This window comes from Bufo bufo, chromosome 4 (genome assembly GCF_905171765.1).
Source record: "Bufo bufo chromosome 4, aBufBuf1.1, whole genome shotgun sequence".
In the NCBI taxonomy this organism is placed as follows: domain Eukaryota; kingdom Metazoa; phylum Chordata; class Amphibia; order Anura; family Bufonidae; genus Bufo; species Bufo bufo.
In genome coordinates, this window is record NC_053392.1 from 397,982,013 (window position 1) to 397,999,401 (window position 17,389).

Here is a 17,389-nt window from a genome sequence, read left to right on the forward strand (position 1 = left end):
CTCAAGGTATTCAAAACTGATTTTGCATACATTGTTAACCCTTTAGGTGTTGCACAAGAGTTATTGGCAAATGGGGATGAAATTTGAGAATTTCATTTTTTTGTCTAATTTTTCATTTTAACCCATTTTTTCCACTAACAAAGCAAGGGTTAACAGCCAAACAAGATTGTATCTTTATTGCCCTGACTCTGCCGTCTACAGAAACACCCAATATGTGGCCGTAAACTACTGTATGGCCACACAGCGGGGCGTAGAGTGAAAGGTGCGCCGTATGGTTTTTGGAAGGCTGATTTTTATGGACTGGTTTTTTTGACACCATGTCCCATTTGAAGCCCCCTGATGCACCCCTAGAGGAGAAACTCCCTAAAAGTGACCCCATCTAAGAAACTACACCCCTCAAGGTATTCAAAACTGATTTTACATACGTCGTTAACCCTTTAGGTGTTGCACAAGAGTTATTGGCAAATGGGGATGAAATTTGAGAATTTCATTTTTTTGCCTAATTTTCAATTTTAACCCATTTTTTACACTAACAAAGCAAGGGTTAACAGCCAAACAAGACTGTATCTTTATTGCCCTGACTCTGCTGTTTACAGAAACACCCCATATGTGGCCGTAAACTACTGTACGGGCACACAGTAGGGCGTAGAGTGAAAGGTGCGCCGTTTGGTTTTTGGAAGGCTGATTTTGCTGGACTGTTTTTTTGACACCATGTCCCATTTGAAGCCCCCCTGATGCACCCCTAGAGTAGAAACTCCATAAAAGTGACCCCATCTAAGAAACTACACCCCTCAAGGTATTCAAAACTGATTTTACAAACGTTGTTAACCCTTTAGGTGTTGCACAAGATTTTATGGAAAATAGAGACACAATTTCAAAATTTCAAATTTTTGGCAGATTTTCCATTTTAATATTTTTTTTCCAGTTACAAAGCAAGGGTTAACAGCCAAACAAAACTCATTATTTATGGCCCTGATTCTGTAGTTTACAGAAACACCTAATATGTGTTCGTAAACCGCTGTACGGGCACACGGCAGGGCGCAGAAGGAAAGGAATGCCATATGGTTTTTGGAAGGCAGATTTTGCTGGACTGGTTTTTTTGACACCATGTCCCATTTGAAGCCCCCCTGATGCACCCCTAGAGTGGAAACTCCAAAAAAGTGACTCCATTTTAGAAACTACGGGATAGGGTGGCAGTATTGTTGGTACTAGTTTAGGGTACATATGATTTTTGGTTGCTCTATATTACACTTTTTGTGCAGCAAGGTAACAAGAAATAGCTTTTTTGGCACGTTTTTTTTTTTTTGTTATTTACAACATTCATCTGACAGGTTAGATCATGTGGTAATTTTATAGAGCAGGTTGTCACGGACGCGGCGATACCTAATATGTATACATTTTTTTTTATTTATGTAAGTTTTATACAATAACTTCATTTTTAAAACCAAAAAAATGTTTTAGTGTCTCCATAGTCTAAGAGCCATAGTTTTTTCAGTTTTTGGGCGATTATCTTGAGTAGGGTCTCATTTTTTGCGGGATGAGATGACGGTTTGATTGGCACTATTTTGGGGTGCATATGACTTTTTGATCGCTTGCTATTACACTTTTTGTGACGTAAGATGGCAAAAAATGGCTTTTTTTACACTGTTTTTATTTTTATTTTTTTTACGGTGGTCATCTGAGGGGTTAGGTCATGTGATATTTTTATAGAGCCGGTCGATACGGACGCGGTGATACCTAATATGTATACTTTTTTTATTTATGTAAGTTTTACACAATCATTTCATTTTTGAAACAAAAAAAAATCATGTTTTAGTGTTTCCATAGTCTAAGAGCCATAGTTTTTTCAGCTTTTGGGCGATTATCTTGAGTAGGGTCTCATTTTTTGCGGGATGAGATGACGGTTTGATTGGTACTATTTTGGCGTACATGCGACTTTTTTGATCACTTTTATTACCTTTTTTGGGAAGTAAGGTGGGCAAAATTTCAATTTTCTCATAGTTTTTATTTTTTTATTTTTATGGCGTTCACCGTGCGGGGAAAGTAACATGACCGTTTTATAGATCAGGTCGTTACGGACGCGGCGATACCTAATATGTGTAGTTTATTTTATTTTTTTAATTTTTATTCAGTGATAAATGTTTTTTTTTTTATCTTAACTTTTTTCACTTTTTTTTGACCCAGACCCACTTGGTTCTTGAAGATCCAGTGGGTCTGATGTCTGTATAATACAGTACAGAACAATATATATTGTTCTGTACTGTATTTTACTTACACTGAACAGATCTGTGCTTTTAGCACAGATCTGTTCAGCACCATGGACAGCAGGACGCCTGAGCAGGCGTCCTGTTGCCATGGGAACCCTCCCCGTCTGCTCAGAACTTCGCAGACGGGGAAGGGTAAGCACGGGGCTGAGGGGGGCTCTCTGGGAGCTCTCTCCCTCTCCATCGGGGGGCTGCAAAGGCACAGCAGCCCCCCGATGGAGAGGGAGGGAGCTCCCTGACGATGACAGTTAACTTTTTCCATACAGCGGTCCGTACGGACCGCGGTATGGAAAGGGTTAAACGGCTGACATCTGCACAGATGTCAGCCGTTTATACCAGGGTGCCAGCAATGTGCTGGCACCCTGGTATAACCACTAGACACCAACGATCATTCATGGGGAGGCGGGCGGGAGATCGCGATCCCGCCTGCCGCACCGCCCGCCTCCCGCAACGCCCCCACCGCATGCGACACCCCCCCTGCACCACCCGCCGGCATCAAATCATGCAGGGGTGCAGGGGGGGGGTGAATAATAATGATTTTAGCCACTCTAAAGTTTCTGATCCCCGCGGTCAGGGACCGCAGGCATCAGAAACTGCAAAAAGCGCAGCAAACCGCAGGTCTGAATTGACCTGCGGTTTGCTGCGATCGCCGACACGGGGGGGTCACATGACCCCCCCTGGCGTTGTCACAGGATGCCGGCTGAAGAATTTCAGCCGAAATCCCGTTCCGTTTAACCCCTCGGGCGCCGGAATCCCGATTTAAAAGTTAGGACGTACCGGTACGTCCTTGGTCCTTAAGGACTCGGGAAATAGGGCGTACCGGTACGTCCTATGTCCTTAAGGGGTTAAATCTTGTGCAACACCTAAAGGGTTAACAAAGTTTGTAAAATCAGTTTTGAATACCTTGAGGGGTGTAGTTTCTTAGATGGGGCCACATATGGGGTGTTTCTGTAAACGGCAGAGTCAGGGCAATAAAGATACAGTCTTGTTTGGCTGTTAACCCTTGCTTTGTTAGTGGAAAAAATGGGTTAAAATGGAAAATTAGGCAAAAAAATGAAATTCTTAAGTTTCATCCCCATTTGCCAATAACTCTTGTGCAACACCTAAAGGGTTAACGAAGTTTGTAAAATCAGTTTTGAATACCTTGAGGGGTGTAGTTTATAGATTGGGGTCATTTTTGGGCGGTTTCTATTATGTAAACCTCGCAAAGTGACTTCAGACCTGTAGTGATCCCTAAAAATTGGGTTTTTGTAAATTTCTGAACTTAGCAGTGTCATGAAGTACAATATGTGACGAAAAAACAATCTCAGAACGGTCTGGATAAGTCAATGCGTTTTAAAGTTATCAGCACTTAAAGTGACACTGGTCAGATTTGCAAAAAATGGCCAAGTCCTTAACCTCCTCAGGACCGCCGTACGCAGGATTGCGTCTTTGCGGCGGTCGTGTTACTCTGGGTGGACGCATATACGCGTCCTCTCGCAATAGCCGAGATTTCCTGTGAACGCGCGCACACAGGCGCGCGCGTTCACAGGAACGGAAGGTAAGCGAGTGGATCTCCAGCCTGCCAGCGGCGATCGTTCGCTGGCAGGCTGGAGATGTGATTTTTTTAACCCCTAACAGGTATATTAGACGCTGTTTTGATAACAGCGTCTAATATACCTGCTACCTGGTCCTCTGGTGGTCCCTTTTGCTTGGATCGACCACCAGAGGACACAGGCAGCTCAGTAAAGTAGCACCAAACACCACTACACCCCCCCGCCGTCACTTATTAACCCCCTATGAACCACTGATCACCCCTGATCACCCCATATAGACTCCCTGATCACCCCCCTGTCATTGATCACCCCCCTGTAAGGCTCCATTCAAACGTCCGTATTATTTTTACGGATCCACGGATCGGATCCGCAAAACACATACGGACATCTGAATGGAGCCTTACAGGGGGGTGATCAATGACAGGGGGGTGATCACCTCATATACACTCCCTGATCACCCCGTCATTGATCACCCCCCTGTAAGGCTCCAGACGTCTGTATGATTTTTACGGATCCACGGATACATGGATCGGATCCGCAAAACACATACGGACGTCTGAATGGAGCCTTACAGGGGGGTGATCACCCATATAGACTCCCTGATCACCCCCCTGTCATTGATCACCCCCCTGTAAGGCTGCATTCAGATGTCCGTATGATTTTTACAGATCCACCGATACATGGATCGGATCCGCAAAACACATACGGACATCTGAATGGAGCCTTATAGGGGGGTGATCAATGACAGGGGGGTGATCACCCCATATAGACTCCCTGATCACACCCCTGTCATTGATCACCCCCCTGTCATTGATCACCCCCCTGTAAGGCTGCATTCAGACATTTTTTTGGCCCAAGTTAGCGGAAATTATAATTTTTTTTCTCACAAAGTCTCATATTCCACTAACTTGTGTCAAAAATAAAATCTCACATGAACTCACCATACCCCTCACGGAATCCAAATGCGTAAAAATTTTTAGACATTTATATTCCAGACTTCTTCTCACGCTTTAGGGCCCCTAGAATGCCAGGGCAGTATAAATACCCCACATGTGACCTCATTTCGGAAAGAAGACACCCCAAGGTATTCCGTGAGGGGCATATTGAGTCCATGAAAGATTGAAATTTTTGTCCCAAGTTAGCGGAAAGGGAGACTTTGTGAGAAAAAAAAAATATATATCAATTTCCGCTAACTTGTGCCAAAAAAAAAAAATTCCATGAACTCGCCATGCCCCTCATTGAATACCTTGGGGTGTCTTCCTTCCAAAATGGGTTCACATGTGGGGTATTTATACTGCCCTGGCATTCTAGGGGCCCTAAAGCGTGAGAAGAAGTCTGGGATCCAAATGTCTAAAAATGCCCTCATAAAAGGAATGTGGGCCCCTTTGCGCATCTAGGCTGCAAAAAATGTCACACATCTGGTATCGCCGTACTCAGGAGAAGTTGGGCAATGTGTTTTGGGGTGTCATTTTACATATACCCATGCTGGGTGAGATAAATATCTTGGTCAAATGCCAACTTTGTATAAAAAATGGGAAAAGTTGTCTTTTGCCGAGATATTTCTCTCACCCAGCATGAGTATATGTACAAAGACACCCCAAAACACATTGCCCAACTTCTCCTGAATACGGCGATACCACATGTGTGACACTTTTTTGCAGCCTAGGTGGGCAAAGGGGCCCACATTCCAAAGAGCACCTTTCGGATTTCACAGGTCATTTACCTACTTACCACACATTAGGGCCCCTAGAATGCCAGGGCAGTATAACTACCCCACAAGTGACCCCATTTTGGAAAGAAGACACCCCAAGGTATTCCGTGAGGGGCATGGCGAGTTCCTAGAATTTTTTTATTTTTTGTCACAAGTTAGCGGAAAATGATGATTTCTTTTTATTTATTTTTTTCTTCCTTACAGTCTCATATTCCACTAACTTGTGACAAAAAATAAAACTTCCATGAACTCACTATGCCCATCACGAAATACCTTGGGGTGTCTTCTTTCCAAAATGGGGTCACTTGTGGGGTAGTTATACTGCCCTGGCATTTTAGGGGCCGAATGCGTGAGAAGTGGTTTGAAATCAAAATCTGTAAAAAAAAATGGCCGGTGAAATCCGAAAGGTGCTCTTTGGAATGTGGGCCCCTTTGCCCACCTAGGCTGCAAAAAAGTGTCACACATCTGGTATCGCCGTACTCAGGAGAAGTTGGGCAATGTGTTTTGGGGTGTCTTTTTACATATACCCATGCTGGGTGAGAGAAATATCTTGGCAAAAGACAACTTTTCCCATTTTTTTATACAAAGTTGGCATTTGACCGAGATATTTATCTCACCCAGCATGGGTATATGTAAAAAGACACCCCAAAACACATTGCCCAACTTCTCCTGAGTACGGGGATACCAGATGTGTGACACTTTTTTGCAGCCTAGGTGGGCAAAGGGGCCCACATTCCAAAGAGCACCTTTTGGATTTCAACGGCCATTTTTTTTACAGATTTTGATTTCAAACTACTTACCACACATTAGGGCCCCATAGTATAACTACCCCACAAGTGACCCCATTTTGGAAAGAAGACACCCCAAGGTATTCGCTGATGGGCATAGTGAGTTCATAGAAGTTTTTATTTTTTGTCACAAGTTAGTGGAATATGAGACTTTGTAAGAAAAAAAAAAAAAAAGAAAAAAAAAATCATCATTTTCCGCTAACTTGTGACAAAAAATAAAAACTTCTATGAACTCACTATGCCCATCAGCTAATACCTTAGGGTGTCTACTTTCCGAAATGGGGTCATTTGTGGGGTGTTTGTACTGTCTGGCCATTGTAGAACCTCAGGAAACATGACAGGTGCTCAGAAAGTCAGAGCTGCTTCAAAAAGCGGAAATTCACATTTTTGTACCATAGTTTGTAAACGCTATAACTTTTACCCAAACCATTTTTTTTTTTACCCAAACATTTTTTTTTTTATCAAAGACATGTAGAACAATAAATTTAGAGAAAAATTTATATATGGATGTCGTTTTTTTTGCAAAATTTTACAACTGAAAGTGAAAAATGTCATTTTTTTGCAAAAAAATCTTTAAATTTCGATTAATAACAAAAAAAGTAAAAATGTCAGCAGCAATGAAATACCACCAAATGAAAGCTCTATTAGTGAGAAGAAAAGGAGGTAAAATTCATTTGGGTGGTAAGTTGCATGACCGAGCAATAAACGGTGAAAGTAGGGTAGGTCAGAAGTGTAAAAAGTGGCCTGGTCATTAAGGGTGTTTAAGCTATGGGGGCTGAAGTGGTTAAGGTGAAATAGGGCCTTAAGGGGTTAAGGGTTTAAAGGAGCACTGTAAGTTACAATGTTATGGCATATCGTTTGGATATGCAAGGACATGCTGATCAGTGGGTGCCAATCTCTGGGAACATAACCGATCCCTAAACTGAAAGAACAGATGCAGAACAGTTTTGCAATGCAGTGCTCCTGGCTACCAGCTAAGCAGGAAACTGCAGCATAGCTTCATTCAAGGGAATAGGCTCTGTACTTTCCTGCACAATGGGTGAATGGGGACACTGCTGTGTGTGTGTAAAATCTGTGAAGGAACTGCAGTGCTCAACAGGACCTGGTACCTTTGATTTCTTCATTCTTCTATCACCTTCATCATTATCATCAGAGTAGTGGCGTTTCTTTTCTTTTTTGTGCTTAGTAGGACGTCGCCTATCATGGCTTGTGTCTTCTACATCGTCATCCAATACCAGCTCATATTTGCTGCTGAGATAGTTAAGAATTGCCCCGACATGGAAACTATTGGCTCATTTACACTGCTATATAAACTAAAAGGCATATTTACACTAGGGATCGACCGATTATCGGCCAATATTCAGGATTTTCAAATTTATCGGTATCGGCATCTATTTTGCCGATATGCAGATAATGAATCGGGAACAAGGATCGCGCTGCTGTCAGCTTGAACCGTGTTCACTAAGCAGCACAGGGGAAAAGGAAGCAGTGTCTCCCTCCCTCCCCCCTGTGCCGCTGCTACCAATGAAAGGAGAGAGAAGAGGAGGGGAGGGCCTGTGGCCACCAATGATGTTGACTCATTCATTTAAATTCAACAGGAGGCGGGAGCTGGCTGCAGAATCATATAGCCGCACCCGACCTCTATGACAAGTAGCTGCCATCCGCAGCAATTAACCCCTGCTGCACCTGAGGGGTTAACTGCCGCGAATCGCAGCTACCGCTCATAGAGGTCGGGTGCGGCTATAGGATTCTGCAGCCAGCACCCGCCTCCTGTATATGAATTAATGGGCAAGTTATCTTCAATGGTGGCGCGGTGCACCCCCCCCCCCCACCCAAGCCACCAGTATTAATCATTGGTGGCAGTGGTCACACGGTCCCCTCCTCCTCCTCAATGGTGGCAGTGACAGCTTCTGATCGGAGCCCCAGCAGTGTAAGCCTGAGGCTCCGATCGCTTACCATGGCAGCTAGGACGCTACTGAAGCCCTGGATGCCATAGTCTGCTGCATGCTGCTGTGTGCACAAAGCACAGAGCAGCAGGGACAGTGTGAGGTCCTATTCACCCTGATAGAGCTCTATCAGGGTGAATAGGACAAGGGTTCTAGCCCCTAAGGGTGCTAAAAGTTAGTAAATAAACATGTTCATTTTCAGCAGATTTGTGTAGGAACTTTTAGTTTTTTCAAAAATGAAAATGCACAGAATATCGGTATAAATTATCGGCCTGAAAGTTCACAGATTATCGGTATCGGCTCTAAAAAGGAAAAACAATATCGGTCGATCCCTAATTTACTCTGTGCCAATGAGCATACAATTGTCGGGAAGGAAGTGTTCCTTCTCTATAACTGCCTGCTCGTCAGTGGAGGTGAAGCGCTGCACAGTCACCTCCACTGTATAGGGGTGGGCTACTGCCATCCCTTATCCTCATACAAATTCATTGTTTCTGGGCAGCAGAGTGCTGTTTAGACAGTATGATTTACACCCCAGATCATTTCACCCGAGGAACGAGCGTTTTGATCTGTGGCACTTTTACATGTGCAGATTATCGGGAATGAACATTTGTAGGAACCACTGGGCAGCATAAATGCAGCATTAGATAGAAGCAGAACTGACAGTTTTTGGACAGCAAACGTGCTATTTTTATTGATACCACTCATTGTCTATATGCCAGAGTTGCTCTGCAGTAGGAATTCCACCCATTAACAAACTACCAGGGAAGTGATTTTTCCTGTGGGATTTTAAACAGCACAATTATAACCTACATGGTCACATTTGGGTAAAAAGATACTCTTGTTGAGGTTTAGCCTTTTCTTTCAGAGCAAGTTTGGAAGATTTTTCTGCATCCTTCTCATATTCCTTGAAATCATCCTTGGTGTATTTTCCACCTGAAAATCAAAACAGAATTACTTTTTGTCCCTTGCTGATCAGACACATATCCCAATCTAATCTATCTATACATACAAATATATGCAGAGAAGGGCCAAAATAGACTTGTGGGGAATTTACATTCACTAGGTGTTAAAAAAATAAAATAAAAATAATGACATGACATCCTCATTCTGTGGGTCCATATGAGTATAATTCCAAATTTAAATAGTTTATATTAGGTGTCTGAGACTTGTTTTTTGCAGGGCGAACTATAGTATTGGTACCATCATGGGGTATGTATGACTTCATCACTTTTAAAAAAAAAAAATGGGGGGGGGGGGGACAAGGAGACCAAAAAAAGGTAAAAAAGATTCATTTTTTCTAGTTATGGCGTTCACCACGCAGGAAAAATATTTTGATATTTGAATACTTTGAATATTTAAATACTTTGAATATCAGAGCAATACTCATTATGCTTATTTTTTACATAAATTAAGAAAGGGGATTCTGACAGGCTGCCTGTGAAGCCATGCCTTGGTGCTCCTGCTGTGAAAGCACCAGGCTCTGATTGGCTGCCATGCTCTGATTGGCTTCACAAGGCCCTAGCTGTCATGGTAACTGAGAGCCTGGCACTTTCATAGCAGGGGCATTGATTGGAGAACAAAGGGGGCCTTCTCTGTCTCTCTAACCCCAGAGATGCCACGGTCGCTATTGACAGGGGCATCTGAGCATATGTTTCAATACGTTTTGGTCCGTTTTGTTTTGTGAAATCTTTCTTTTTTTAAATTAAGATTTGAAGGAATTATCTATGGTTTGCCTAATTATAGTCTACGGGTACATCAAGCCATAATTTTATTGCGTTTACAAAACACTCCATATCGGTCCCACTTACAGAGAGACTCCACCAGTACTAATCCTGGTTATACCTACTAATTGCTACTGTAATCATCTCCCAGAGGCAATTCATGCAATTTTCAACAAATATTGCCTAATGACAAAGAAAAATATATTTACAGGAAATATACTGTGACCATGACAAGAGGACATGTCTAAAGCAGGCATGCTCAACCTACGGCCCTCCAGCTGTTACAAAACTACAACTCCCATTATTCCAGGACAGTCTACAGCCATCAGCCTACAGAAGGGCATGGTGGGAGTCGTAGTTTTACAACAGCTGGAGGGCCGCTGGTTGCGCATCCCTGTTCTAAAGGACAGAAGGGGGTTCTTTACTGTTAGAGCAGTGATACTACAGAATGCCCAGCCAGAGGAGGTGGTGAAGTCATTGAAAGAGTACAAGAGGGGGCTGGATTTATTTCTGGAGTGTAATAGTATTACACGTTTCGTTATTAGAATTCTGGAAAGGCCATTGATCCAGAGAGTTATTCTCCAGGAAGGAATTTCTTTCACCTAAAATGAGGAAAATTGGCTTCTACCTACCTCATGGGTGGAGGGGTTGCCTTCTCTGGATCAGGATTTGCAGGATAACAGGCTGAACTAGATGGACATATGTCTTGTTTCAGTCTTCTTTTACTATTCTGAAATACGTCTAAATCATGCTCGCGCCTCTTCATAACTTCGGCAGAACCACCGCCAGCTATGGGGCTTTATTAAGACCGACGTCTAAAACGCTGGTCTTAATAAATGTGCCCCAATGTCACTATATCTCTATAATTCTACTATGCAAACAATCTTCATTGTGGTAGAAAAGATATTTCCAGATCCATTGTTGAATCCAAAAAAAGCAAGCTTGAATGCTGGAACATCCAGTGTTAGGCCTTATTCACACATCCGTGTTTGGTCAGTGACTTCCATCAGTGATTGTGAGCCAAAACCAGGTGTGGTGCTAAATACAGAACAGGTACAGATCTTTCCCATATACCTATGTAGCTTACACTGCTGGGTTTGGTTCACAATCACTGATTAAAATCAGTGACGTGTGAATAGGGATTAGCGAATCATGTTTCATCCGAAGTCAATTTGCATTAAACTTCGTTCCAATACTGTACGGAGCAGGAGCAGTATTAGAATGTATTGGCTCCGATGAGCTGAAGTTATCGCTTCTCTTAATTTGTACTGTAAAAAACCATATCCCGAACTCGGGTTCAGTTCCATTCCGGATTTTTTTTTTTTTTACAGTACAAATTAATTTATGAAGTTATTACGCAAAGTCTCGCGAGACTTGAATGGGTCCGCAATCTGGGAGATGCGGTGTGGTGCGGAACGGAGGCACTCAATTTTCTGTCTGTACCTCCGCATCACAAAAAAGTAGTGCATGCATTACTTTTTTGCGATGTGGACCATGAACCCTATTCAAGTGAATGGGTCTGCGATCTGCGATCCGCATGCAGCGGCCCTACGGTTGGTGCCCGTGCATTGCGGACCGCAGAACAGGCCTGGCCAGCACGTGGTTGTGTGCAGGAGTCTTAAGCCATTATTGTGGGGAAACCTGTCAGTAAGTGTTCAGTTTTTCTGCAGCACCACCACGGGAAAATTTAGCATTACACAGTATCGATTTAAAACAATGGATTACTTGTGTAATGCAGGACAGGTCCTCAATAGAGATGCTGTTCGTAATCGGCCAAAAAATAAGGATTCTGAAATGAAAATTCCCCTCTATCAAAGGGGGTTGCCTCACTTCAAACATTGGTGGCCTATTGATAAGATATGCCACCAAGGCCAGATGGGTGCTTGTCCCACCTCTGGCACAGCTGCCCTCCATTCATTTCTATGGGAGTGCTGAAAAACGCGATTTTTGTATAACTTACCAGTAAAATCTCTTTCTCGCTCTTCCTTGGGGGACACCTTGGGTATAGCTCAGCTCCCTAGGAGGCGTGACACTAGGTGAAAAACTGTTAAGCCCCTCCTCCAGCAGCTATACCCTCAGCCTGGAGAGAGATACTACCAGTTGCGTGTCCAAGTAGTGAGAAAAGGCAATGACCAACAAAGTGGAACCAACAAGTCAACTACCCGACAGGGGCAACCAAACCGTAACCTGTAGAACAAAAACCGATGGGTGGGTGCTGTGTCCCCCAAGGAAGAGCGAGAAAGATTTTACTGGCAAGTTATACAAAAATCTTGATTACTCGCCCATTTCCTTGGGGGACACAGGAGACCTTGGGACGTCCGAGAGCAGTCCAAGAGGGGAGGGACCACAGCCCAAGGCGAAGCAACCGCAGGTATCAAGAAATCGCCGCCTGCAAGACCAGGCGGCCCAAAGCAGCATCCGCCGATGCACGAGTGTCCACCCTGTAGAACTTGGTAAAAGTGTGCAAGGAAGACCAATTGGCCGCCTTGCACAATTGTTCAGCCGAAGCTCGATGTCTCTGGGCCCAAGAGGCACCGACCGCTCTGGTGGAATGAGCGGTGACACCGAAAGGCGGAACCCTGCCCTTGGCGCAGTAAGCCACAGCAATAGACAATTTGATGAAGCGCCGAAAGGAGCCGTGATCTCCAAGTAAATCTTCAAGGCCCTAACCATGTCCAAGCGGTGCAGTTCCCGTTCCCGGGGGTGGGAAGGGGAGGGGCACAGAGATGGGAGGACGATATCCTCATTGAGATGAAAGGCGGAGACCACCTTCGGAAGGAAGGAAGGGGATGGGACTAAGAACAGCCTTATCTTGGTGAAAAACAGAAAAGGCTCAGAACAAGAAAGGAAGGAAGTCGTAGGGAGATCTTCCGTAATGGCTTGAAGGGGGAAGCTGGAGCGCCGAGAGCACAATATTCAGGTCCCAGGGTGGAATCGGGGAACGGTACGGAGGAACCGAGTGAGCCACTCCTTGGATGAAGGTCTTGACAGGCCCGAGAGGGGCCAGGGGACGCTGGAAGAGGATGGACAGTGCTGATACCTGACCCTTCAAGGAACTGAGGCCTAGCCCCAGGTCCAGGCCGGACTGGAGGAAGGACAGGACCGTCGGGAGAGAGAAGCGGAGAGGGGGTACGCCCAAATTCTCACAGAATCCCAGGTAAGACCTCCAAGTCCGATAATAGATCCTGGACGAGGCTGGCTTCCGGGCTCGGATCATGGTGCGAACCACATCTGCAGAAAAACCCTGTCTCGTCAAAACGGTGGTCTCAACAGCCATGCCGTCAAATGTAGCGACCTTAAATGCTGGTGGAAGATCGGTCCTTGAGAGAGGAGATCTTCTCCGAGAGGCAGCGGCCACGGCGTGTCTCCCAGGAACAGCATCAGATCTGCGTACCAAGACCGGCGAGGCTAATACGGAGCGTCCAGGATCGTGGGAATGCCTTCTGCCGCGATCTTCCGGAGAACCTGAGGCAGTAGGGGGATGGGCGGTAACAGACACAGAAGGGAAAATTCTTGCCACGGAAGAACGAGGGCGTCGGCGCCATATGCCCTCGGGTCCCTTGCCCTGGACAGGAAGGTGGGAAGCTTGCAGTTGAACCTGGAGGCCATGAGGTCCACATCCGGACGCCCCCAACAAAGGCAAATGGACTTGAACATGTCCGGGTGAAGCGACCACTCGCCCGGGTCAATGGTGGTCCGGCTGAGGAAATCCGCCTTCCAGTTCTCCACCCCTGGAATATAAATCACCGACAGGGCCGGAACGTGAGCTTCCGCCCAGAGGAGAATGCGGGAAACCTCTCGCATCGCCGCGGCGCTGCGAGTGCCCCCCTGGTGATTTATGTACGCCACGGCTGTGGCATTGTCCGATTGTACACGGACGGGATGGCCTTTTAGCAGGGGAGTCCAGTGTCGGAGCGACAAGAGGATCGATCTCAATTCCAGGACGTTGATCGGCAGCTTGGACTCCGATCGAGACCAAGTGCCCCTCCCCAACCCTGCAGACTGGAATCGGTGGTAACCACCAGCCAGGTCATTGGAAGAAAGGATTTCCCCTGGAGAGGGGTCCGTAACCACCAAAGGAGGGAGGCCCGAATTCGGGGAGGTAGAAGAAAGGGCCGGTCCAGACTCTCCAGCGACTTTTCCCAGGCAGAAAAGATCGCCCTTTGAAATGTGCGGGAATGAAACTGTTTGAACGGAATCGCCTCGAAGCAGGCAACCATTTGCCCCAACACCCGCATGCTGGATCGGAAGGACAGACGACGCGGAGAAGAAGATTGCAAACCGGACCGGTGGAGGGCAGACGTTTTTCCGGTGGAAGACGGACCTCCGCCGCCTCCGTATCCAGCAGCATCCCCAGGAAGATCAACCGTCTGGAGGGGGTCAGGGAAGACTTGGGAAGGTTGACAAGCCAACCGAACCGCGCCAGGGTCTCCAGAGTGAGGTCCACGCTGGCGGACGTTTGAGAAAAGGAGGTCGCCTTGATGAGGACGTCGTCCAAGTAAGGCAGCGGAAGGGAAGGGCGACAAACTGATAGTGATCGTTTCCCACAGCGAAGCGGAGGAAACGATGGTGACGCCGAGCGACCGGAACGTGGAGATAGGCGTCCTGAATGTAGATTGACGACATAAAATCCCCCTTCTCCAGGGAAGCCACCACGTTTAGCCGTTTCAGGTCTGGGATCGATCTAGGATCCAGTAGGCTCTGAATGGCTGAGGAGAAGGGGCGGCCGCACACTCGGGGTCTGCGGAGAACGGGATCAAAAGAAACGATCCGGAGGGAGAGACGTAAACTCGAGGATACAATTTCAAGCGCCCAGGCGTCGGAGACATGAGCCTCCCAGACGGCCTTGCGCCAGGTGGGCTGTGCCCGAAAAAAAGGGCTTCTTGCACCTATCTTAGAGAGGCCAGAGGAGGAGCCGGCTGCGAATCGAGGCCCAGAGGACCTGCAGGAGGACCGACAACAAGATGGGGAAGAGGGGTGCTCTGTCACCCGTGGCTTCTGAAATGATCTCATGCAAACGGGGTCCTGAATAAACGTGAATAGTAGCCCAGTAAGAGAACACTTGGAGGCGGAGTCCGCCGCCCAAACCTTCAGCCAAAGCTCCCTCCTGACAAAAAACGGCTAGGGCAGCCGAGCGGGCTATGAGGGCCACCCGCATCGAGAGAAGCTCGCAGATGAATTTTCCTTGCTGAACTATCAGTTGAGTTAAGGATTCGAGGTCCTGAATGGGGACGTCCTACCCAAATTCCTGTTCAAGCTGGGAGCCCCATTCAGAGACCGCTTTCCCCACCTAGACAGAGGCAAAGACCGGTCTGAGGGCTGAACCCGAGGCAGCAAAGATGGCTTTGGAGAGGGACTCCATACGATGGTCCTTGGTGGAATGAAGCGAGCAGCCGCCTGCTACAGGAATGGCCGTACTCTTAGACAGGCGGGCCACGGGAGGGTCAACCTTAGGCGGGGACGCCCACGTGGCAACACAATCCGCTGGAAATGGGTAACAAATGTCCAGCTTTTTGGGAGAGGTAAAGCGGGCATCAGGGCGAGCCCAAGCTTTAGAGACCATTGAAGAAAAATCGGCGTGGAGAGGAAAAACTTTGGACGCCTGTTTGGAGCGGAAAAAAGACACGCCGACCTGTTCAGTGCTGGAGGTTCATTGTGTATCTTAAAAGTATCAAGAATGTTAGTGATGAGGTGACCCACTGCGGAGGCTAGTTTGGACGGCAGTGAGGAGTCCATGTCCCAATCTGAATCAGCCAGATCTCTCTCAGAGGGCGAGTCCTGTGGGGAGGAGAGGCCCGACTGAGTCCGCACGCGTGGCGGAGAGAGAGACGCATCTGAGGATGATGCGCACTCTGTCCTGGAGCGCTTCTGAGAGTGCCGGGTCCCGGCGGCAGAAGCGGAAGTCCCGGAGGGTGCGACAGGGGGTGTGGCAGCCTGCAGGGTAGGCGGTCTGTCTACAAGGCGGCCTACTATGTGGGTGAGACTTTCCACGGCCTGGGACAGGGTTCTAGCCCAGTCAGGCGGTCCAGAGGGAACGGGGGCGGCACGGTGGGTGGCGGACCCTGCATTGGGGCCTGGCATGCGGATCAGATTGTCCCCGTGGAAAAGGATCTCTGCAGGCGGTACAGGCATGGTACCAGGGCTTAGGGGCCCCTGTGGGATCTGACATGCTGGTGATGCCGGAGGTATAAATAACCCAGTAAAGAGAGGGCCTATACCTAGGCTAGGGCCACTGGTGCTAGGAGGGGTTAACTGTCCTACCAGGAGAGCCTCAAAGCGTGGAGCAGCAGCAACAGCAGCAGGAACAGGCAGCAGAGAGAGAGATTGACACCAGGAGCGGCAGATGTCAGCGCTGGATGATTGGATGTCCCCCGATGTAAAAGAGGCAGCAGCGGTGGCTGGCAGGTTCCTTTCCTCAGCAGAGCGTTGTTGGAGAGTGCCGCACGCGCGGCAAAATTAACCCCTGAGGTGCCCGAACGAAGAGGAGCCGCCGGACCCGAGAACTAGCAGCACGGCGGAGCTAAGGGAAGGGGTGCTCGACTGCCGCCATTTGGAGCGCCAGGTGACGGGAAGATGCGGGGAGTCCTGTACAACCGCAGACACGGTCCTGGATGTTTTGCAGGGAAAAAAGTACTGCGGCCACCTGACTTGGTTGGCCACAGCGCTGGTGCCAGGTGGATAAAAAAAGTGATGGAACCCCTATCCGCCAGATCTCTGCCCCCCGCTGATCCCAGACTCCAAGTTGTTTGCAGACACCAAAGGCAGAGGAGGGGGAGGCAAAGGGGGAGGGGGGTTGGGCTAGAGCAGCCACTCTCACAATCCTGCTGTCTTCACCCTCGGTCCATTCCAGCAGGGTCGCCCCTTCAGCTACTGGCACCGCAGTGGCAGGACGCTGGAAGAGGGACTTGGAGTTTGGGCGACCCTTAAGCTGGCGGGATGCAGGGGAGCTAGTCCTGGTCCACCTTGTCTTCTGTGGGGGAGGCAGCAGTGCAAGTGACCAGCACTGGCGCAACTCGACCCCGGGAGAAACAGGGAGGTCCAGGCGTCTCTGTTGTCCCTGAAACTGAAAACCAAAAATAGATCATAAAATTAAAAAAATTAAAAATAAATGAAAAGGAGAAGCAGCCCTGCAGAACAGGGAGTGTCTTGCCTCCTTGGACACTAAGCAAAAACTGGCAGTCTCTCTCCTCAGGCTGAGGGTATAGCTGCTGGAGGAGGGACTTAACAGTTTTCACTTAGTGTCACGCCTCCTAGGGAGCTGAGCTATACCCTAAGGTCTCCTGTGTCCCCCAAGGAAATGGTCGAGAAATAGCTGAGTGCACCCAAAAAAAAATGAATGGAAAGGCTGTGCATGCACTCCATTCTAGAGATGGGTGTGAGTCCTAGAGGTGGGACCCACGCCTATCTGACATTGATGGCATATC

At 47.4% G+C, this 17,389-nt stretch overlaps 1 protein-coding gene across 1 annotated transcript in view; it reads right to left on the bottom strand.

The window, feature by feature from the left end:
* PPIL4 (peptidylprolyl isomerase like 4) overlaps nucleotides 1–17,389 on the bottom strand; it is a 47,575-nt gene that overhangs the window by 5,126 nt on the left and 25,060 nt on the right. Inside the window, exons 11-12 of the mRNA XM_040429269.1 lie at nucleotides 9,081–9,177; nucleotides 7,408–7,549 (exon numbers count right to left, since the gene is read on the bottom strand). Coding sequence (XP_040285203.1) covers nucleotides 7,408–7,549; nucleotides 9,081–9,177 — 239 coding nt within the window. The remainder of the gene's footprint in view (nucleotides 1–7,407; nucleotides 7,550–9,080; nucleotides 9,178–17,389) is intronic.